Source organism: Lynx rufus, unplaced genomic scaffold (genome assembly GCF_022079265.1).
Source record: "Lynx rufus isolate CCGP_SWC_20201006 ecotype Redwood Valley unplaced genomic scaffold, mLynRuf1.p SCAF_1, whole genome shotgun sequence".
Classification (NCBI taxonomy): domain Eukaryota; kingdom Metazoa; phylum Chordata; class Mammalia; order Carnivora; family Felidae; genus Lynx; species Lynx rufus.
In genome coordinates this window covers 14,505,630-14,513,355 of record NW_025814823.1, presented here as the reverse complement: position 1 = coordinate 14,513,355, position 7,726 = coordinate 14,505,630, and the positions used below count along the sequence as shown (strand labels likewise).

The 7,726-nt window shown below is 39.1% G+C and overlaps 1 protein-coding gene across 7 annotated transcripts in view; it reads right to left on the bottom strand.

Annotated features, from left to right (window-relative positions):
• Positions 1–241: 241 nt before the first annotated feature.
• NBEA (neurobeachin) overlaps positions 242–7,726 on the bottom strand; it is a 691,423-nt gene continuing 683,938 nt past the window's right edge. For all 7 annotated transcript variants that reach the window (XM_047078787.1, XM_047078803.1, XM_047078809.1 and 4 more), the window contains 4 exons: positions 7,171–7,272; positions 5,060–5,256; positions 4,128–4,279; positions 242–2,088 (listed from right to left, as the gene is read on the bottom strand). In XM_047078787.1, coding sequence (XP_046934743.1) covers positions 1,998–2,088; positions 4,128–4,279; positions 5,060–5,256; positions 7,171–7,272 — 542 coding nt within the window. In that variant the 3' untranslated portion in view covers positions 242–1,997. The remainder of the gene's footprint in view (positions 2,089–4,127; positions 4,280–5,059; positions 5,257–7,170; positions 7,273–7,726) is intronic.

Genomic DNA, 7,726 nt, shown 5'->3' with positions numbered 1-7,726 from the left:
TGGATTATGTGGAAGAAAACAACAGGGCCGTTTCCCTCTGGTCACCGTTGCCCCAAATCCCTGCCAGATGGTCAAGCAGAGCAGCTCGTGTATCAGCAAATTACGGAACCTCATTAGGACCCTATTTCATGTTTTTAGACGCCACGGGCCTTTATACGAGGTGATGTTGATTTCTTAAACTTGTATGACAACATAATGAATGCGTGTTGGTGAAGTGTCCAATGAAATGTGAAACAATCGGTGAATTCTTTGCATATTTTATTTTTCTTTTTTTTGATTTCCAACTCACACACATCTGGCATATTTTACATCTTTGCAATAAAACATGGTTACAATAGCTTAAGGAATTTATATATCCAAAATATTTCACCATGATCTCAAGATGAAATGAACTTGTCTTCCAGATGTTCAGTATCCTCCCAATTCTAAGCTACAAACTCAAGATATTGCTTACAGCCTGGTGATGAATAACTTAATCATTACGCTGATTCCCCAGAATTTCAGAATCTCATAAATACAAACAACAATGAAGAAGGAATTCAGTGCTAAAACTTACTAATACAAGGTGGATGACAAATAAGTAATCACATCAATAAATAATGATATGTTTCTGGTGCAAAGTGCCAATACAAAGAACCCATTATCTTGTGTTATCTTTTTAAATAAATGACTGCAAGTGAGTGTAAATTCTGAGAAAATCACATTCCTGTAACATGCCTCATAGCCCTACCGACACAATATGTACATCTATGACGATACAGTCACCAAATATACAAAGAAGAAACATGAATAAAGTGTATATACCCCTGGGTGTATAACTTGATCAGTACAATGTATGGAAAATCATTTGACACCCATCATCTTATATCATAAAAGATGAAGTGCCTTAGGCTAAGAATGTGGCTTTAGGTGAGAATTTCACAAGAACCTAAAAGAATAGCCTCAGTTATTGTTATAATAAAGTCTGGCTTGTTATTAAAGAAACTAAGCTATTCGAGAACCAAAGAGAAAAAAAAAATCCAAAAATAGTTAGCATCAGATTCTCCTCCCCTAATGTACACACGCTAAGCCAGCAGGATGAGTCTGGAAGAGATGTCCAGGAGTTGGGAAGTCATTACTATGGAACTAATGGGCGTGACTTCTATTTATACAAGAAAAACCAAGACCTCATCCCTAAGCCCCCTTTCTGCTGTGTCTTCAAATTATGAAGGGTAGGGCTGAATTTTCTGTGTCTAAAGTAGCAAAAATGGCAAATAATGGCTTAGTATCCAAATGCTTTATGAGCAAATTTCACTTAGAAGGGATGAATTTAGATTAAAAAGTGCAAACCATATTTTGGTGAAAATGTCAAAAATTACTGTTTGAGCCCAAATTCAACCCTTTCGTACAAGCTGTGTCCTTGGACGGATCTTTCTGTTTCATAGTCTGAATGCACCTGTTCCATCGAGACATCAGGATTAAAGAACATGCAAGTTGTAACTCCACAATAAAATTAAGAAACGTTTTGTTCTTTATACAAGGTTTTACTTTTACAAAAGTATCCCTTTAAATAAGATGCATCTGATGTACAAAGTATCAAACGTGTTTTTTTTTTTTTTCTCAGCTTGAAAAGAGGCTGGAAATGGGATGCAGGTTAGGTTCAAAGCTTAAACTTTGTAACAACTGGACACAAGGTTCCTCAGAATTGTCAAAAGTCTCTTGTGAAGCGTCCTACTACCTTTTCTCAATAAACAACAATATATGAAATAATTACCAAAACATCTCCTAATTCATATAATTTACATGATATAAGCTTGCTTGGTAGCAGCTGGTGTTCAGTCGTGAAAAAACACACAAAGTAAAATGGCTGCTGACTACAATGTACAGCTATTGCTGGGTGTGATGGAATGTACAAACGGAGGTCGATGTAGACGAGTTTTTTCCCACCAGAGATATTGCCTTTCCATGCAGCACTTGTGCTCTCAGCTTTAACTTGGCTTTTGGTTCTTCATTTGTCTTCAGTATCTGTTCTGATGCTCATAATGCCACCGGTTAAAATCTATATTAAAAGCTACGATGCTACCAGAAGCCATGCCAGTGATCAGCGTCCTGGAAAAGCAGAGATGGTGGTTAAGAGCGATACGAAATCACTGATGTGGTTGCTGCTTTACGGTAGATGGTATCACGGTCTCTAAGTTCACCAAGTCTTGGTTTTGTGCTCATTGAGAGAGGGTTACAACTTATTCTTGGTTCTCCTGAGAGAAGCTGAATCTCTCCTGCTCACACCTGAACTGCCAGACCTGAACTGCTTAGCTTTTGATCGGACAGTTCATCAGATAAACGCTCTGGGTGTGCATCTTCAATGTGTGTACATGGCTTACATGCACGTGTTGCTGTTCTAACTTTCCAGGGACATTATAAAAGGCAAACAGAATTGAAATTAGGGATGAAATTAAAATAGAAATAGAAACTTTGTTAGTATCTTTCTTCACTCCTCTTTGGAGCCCCCTGGCACTACTGTGACCTTGCAGGTGCTCCCATCCACCCCCTCTCCCGGTGCCCACTGAATAAAGCCTTTCCTGCCCCCTCACCCTCAGGAAAAGTTGATCCCTTCCCTCTTCTGTTGGGTTGTCCCCGCTTCCCTCATATACAATTATGATCATCTGGTAGTGCTCACTTGATGACGGTAGTAGCAGATGTTTGCTACACGAATACATGAACGACTAAGGACGCCAGGGAGAACACTTAAACTACTTAACACAATTTCAAGTACCTTATTTCAAAAACTTTAGAAACACTCATGTATATACACATAATCACACAATAAAGCATTCCCATTTCCTCATGAGTATGGACGACAGCATTTTGGAATACTCTAATAATCACCTGCTTAATTTTGCTTTCTGCAGATCAAATATCCCTTCCCCAAACTGAATCAAATTGCGTTGCTTTTCCTGATGACATCAGTACCATTTTACTAGATTGTGTGATGCTTTGTTAAACGTGTTATATATGCTTTAATATTTATAACATTTTGAAAACAATATTTTTTTAAGGAATACACAGATGGTTGAAAATTTTGGCTAGTAAGCTTTTCTTATTTCTGTTAAATATACAGCAAAAATAAGAGAGAAATTACATACCACATTAAGATTATCGAGTTAAAAAATTTTTAAATGTACGATATTCCAAATATTCTTTTCACTTTATAATAAACCCCAAGGTGAATTTTAGGAAACAGTAAAATCCTGTTGCCAACTGAGGAACCATGGAAAATCAAATTAATTAATTCCCATACCAATTCTTTTTTCTTTTTTTAATGTTTATTTATTCTTGAGAGAGACAGAGACAGAGTGCGAGCGGGGGAGGGGCAGAGAGAGAGGGAGACACAGAACCCGAAGCAGGTTCCAGGCTCTGAGCTGTCAGCACAGAGCCCGACGCGGGGCTCGAACTCACGAGCTGTGAGATCATGCCCTGAGCCGGAGTCAGACACTTAACTGATTGAGCCACCCAGGTGCCCCTGTTATTCTTTTTTAAACGTTTATTTATTTTGAGAGAGAGAGCACCCAAGTTCATGAACAGGGGAGGGCAGAGAGGGGGGGGGAGAGAATCCCGAGCAGACTCTGTGCTCAGTGTGAGTTCATGAGCCAAAATGAAGAGTCGGATGCCTAACTGACAGGTGCCCTGTTTTGTATCTTTTTAAAACAGGCCAGCTCTGGTCTACACTGAGCCTTCTGCTGGGAACTGCTAGCTACAAGCATGACTCGAGCTGAAACGCACCTCTGCTGAAACACACGTGTCTCTACTTTCCAGAAGGGAAGCCTGTGGACCCTGAGACTAAGTGAGGATCTTCGAGCAGGGACGTTAGTGGGAACAGTTCTGTTTTGGGCAGTGTCTGATGTGCCTGTTCTCCCTCTGACCCATTCCTTCCTTTCTTCCCCCTGCCTTATTCTCTTCCTCTGTTTTCATCTTACCAGAATCCTTTCCTAGAGCATTTACTACCCTCCTCAATTTACCCTTTTCTGTGCTAGCCTTTCTTCCATCTGGATGCTGGAGACTTATTCACAGCACATTTCACCCTTGGTAGAAGGTACAGGACTTTCAAGGACAGTTCTCAAGTGATTACATTTCTCCTTCATGTGGCTCACCTCTGGTCATGGGATAAGTCCATTGCTCTAATGCCAGCATCACATCCAGGGTAAATGTACAGCTGCTTGAAGTCACAGGCCTGCCAGACCTCCACCACACCATTGTCCCCTCCGGTCACCAGGTTCTGGCCATCGCTACTCAGGAGAATGGCCTTCAGAAAAGGCAGAAAAGCAGCCATTTCTCTCAGATTTTCCCAGATGGTCAATGGTCATTACTGAAAAGCACTCAATTCAGTTCCCTCATAATTATTTTCTACTTTTAGCCATTTGTCCAAGTTTTCTCAAGTGCAGTCTACAAAATTTCCAATGTGGAATTCATCAGAGTTCTTACATAAACAAAGGATCTTATTAAAACCAATTAAGGTTACAAAATAACAGACGTCCCAAAGAGAATATTATCAATCTAATCCGGGAAGAACTTGAGAATTAAGTAACATGATGTTCTGTTAAGTCTGAATATCAACAATGTCAAGACTTTCAGAACAAATGGCAGAGGCATCATTTCAAAACAGCTTTTAATAGTGATAAACCAACAATTACAATTCACTTATGAGCGAAGGGCAATCTGGTACATGTACTTTTGGTCTAGGGTTCTGAAGATAAGATTCTTTGACAATAAACTCACTTTTAATGTCAGGGGGTGTAGCGCTGCTTACAAAAGAGCTGAAGAAAAATCTCCTTAAGGGTCTGACCCTCATCAAACAAAAGCTGTCATCTCTAAAATCAAATTCACAGAGTTACCTACTTGGGACTAAATGAACTTTGGGTTTGTTCAAAGCATCAATCTACATGAATTTACCTGCTTTTAAAACCACCACACATTTCTTTATCTGGATACCAGAGAAACTGTATCATGGATCACTTAATGTGAGATAGTCGATCTTCAATCTGATGGCTTCAGTCCCTGTTTAGCACCGAACATGCAGACCTACCCGTGTTGAATCATTGATCTCCATCTGAGCCAAAAGTTTCCCATTAATGCTGAAATTGCTGAATCGTCCTCGTTCATAGTATATGATACAGTGGCCTTCACTCGAGACGGAAATCAAGCGCGGGAACAAGCAGTTCTCTGGTCCTTCAAGGGCTCGCAACAAATCTCCAGTGATGGTGTGGACAAGGCAAGGACCCTCTGCAGAAGGAGGATATCAACGGCCAGAGTCATTCATAATGACTAGTCACCTATGGGTTCTTACAAACACACTGACCCTACCTGGGTACATACACTCAGATTTGTGGAAGGAGGCAGAAAAGAAAAGAGGTACGCTGGCGGGAGCCAGGCACTGATGTTATATTTAAACAGAACAAACACAGGGAGCTGTGTCTTCTGAGCTGACCTTCTCAACTTTTCATCTAGGGAAATACTTGGTCTTTTTCTACGTGAGATAATATTCTTAAAAAAGGATACAGTCCATAGATAATGTGAGATTAAAATACTGTATGTCCCAAAGTTTTCTCTTCATGCGATTTTAGAAATGTTTCTTCAAAGTTTAGAATTATCCACATAACTGCTAATTTTCTTTAGTTTCATCAAAACTTTAACATTATACCACATAAATACGTTCCTATCATAATGAGTTTCACCTTTTCTACAATTCATACATAAAATGTAAAAGGCAAAGTTAAGATAATTAATCAAGTGATTCAGACTGCAAAACAAGTGATTCAGAGTGTAAAAACACTTTTTGTCTTTAAATATGAATAGTGAAGTGAGAGAATAAAAATAGTATGGGGGCTGACTTATTTTGCTCCAATTTTTTTTCCTTCCTCCTGGTAGAAATTGTGTTGATAAGATAAAAATTTCACTAGTCAAGTTCATAAAAATAACTGGTTAATATAGCTTGGTATTACCTGTCTCCCAATAAAAAAAAACAACTCATAAAGACAGCTAATGAATTATATTTTTCAACTGACTCCAGTAGGTGGGAATTTTATTAAACAAGTGGCATTGTAAAGCTATACCTAAATTTTTACTAAATAGATGTGCATGATAGAAAAGACAGAAAATTAGAAAGAAAAAGAAAACAGCAATCATCTCTAATATCACCCATCACCTGTACAAAATTAATGTTTTCTTCTATACCTACCATGTGTCTGTATTTTCCTTTTCCTTTTCTTTCCTTTCACTTTACAGGATAGGATCATCTTACACTTATCGTTACTTATTTTTTAGTTAAAAAGACATTTATTGAAAATATCCTACGTGTCCATAGGGTTATTTACTGTTACATACAAAAGTGAAAAACACTGTCGCTACCTTCAGACATTACATCTATTCTCCACAAAGCAGCCAGGATAAGCTCCTGAAAACCAAACACGATCAACCTTGCTTAAAAATCTCCAGTGAGTTCCCACTGCACTCAAAATAAAAGGAACATCGCAAGTTCTTGTGTCACTGGTCCCCGGCCTGCCAGCCTTCTCTCTAACTCCGCTGAGACAGCATCCACTCAGCCCCTCTGGTTTTCTTGAAGTTTTTCCTGAGGGTTAGGCTCCTTCCTGCCCCATAGCCTCTCACAGTGAATTGGTGTCTGATCCAGAATTAGAATCCAGGTTTTCTAACTTTTCTTGAAACAACGCTTCTTTCACCAAAAGTCAAAGACTCCAAGTAATCATGTTTCCTTTCCCATCAACCTCAACACAGTCCCGGGCCTGATGAAGGAAGGGGCTTCTGGAGGGAGGGGGGTCCAAGGCCATGTATGATAAGCAACCTGACTTCCCTCAGGGCCCCCACGGCATCATGAATATCTTCCCCCATCTTTTATAGGTTATTTTTAATGGCTGCATCATAGGGGTGTGTTGCAGTTGAATTTACCAGGGTTCTGGCTAGAGTGCTGGTGACCACAAAATACTACATAAAATTTCATATATATTTGATATTAGTACTAGTAAGTATTAATAATAAAACAAAATAGTTGCAATGAACCTAGGGATTACATTGTCTATACAGGGCAATGTCTATTTCCTAAAGGAAATAAATCACAAATCATGGTTAACTTGAGAAAATAGTAGTTTTTAAAGACTTAAAACAAAAGAAATGTCTTCTGACCTTTAGCACCACTGATAACAAGTCCAAGTTCTGCACAGACAGAAACACAGACAACTTCATGGTCATGGCCTGTGAGGACAGCTCTTGGGGCAGGATAGTCGCCTGCAAGGGAACAGGAGCAGTGGGTTACTACAGACCAATGGCAGAAACGAAGAGCTACACCACTACGTCAAGCATTTACAATAATAACCATGAACATCTATTATGGGCATTTACTAGCTGTGTAACCATGAGCTGGTTGCTTAACCTCTCTACTGCTTCCTCATCTGTAACCTACTACTTCTGTAAAACTTCTACATGAGTTGTTCAGATGCCTAAATAAGTTAACAAATGTCATGTGCTTACAACATTATGACAGTGGTGACAGCTATTCTTTTATTCCTATTGTTAGGAAACACACCAAGGCTGCCAAGGTATTTATATGCATTATCTCATTTAGTGATGGCAATATTCATAGGAGGTAGGTACACTTATTATACTTATTTTATGGCTAGAAACCTAAGGCTCTGCAAGGTTATTCAATCTGCACAAGTTCATACAGCTAGTTAAGTGTTGG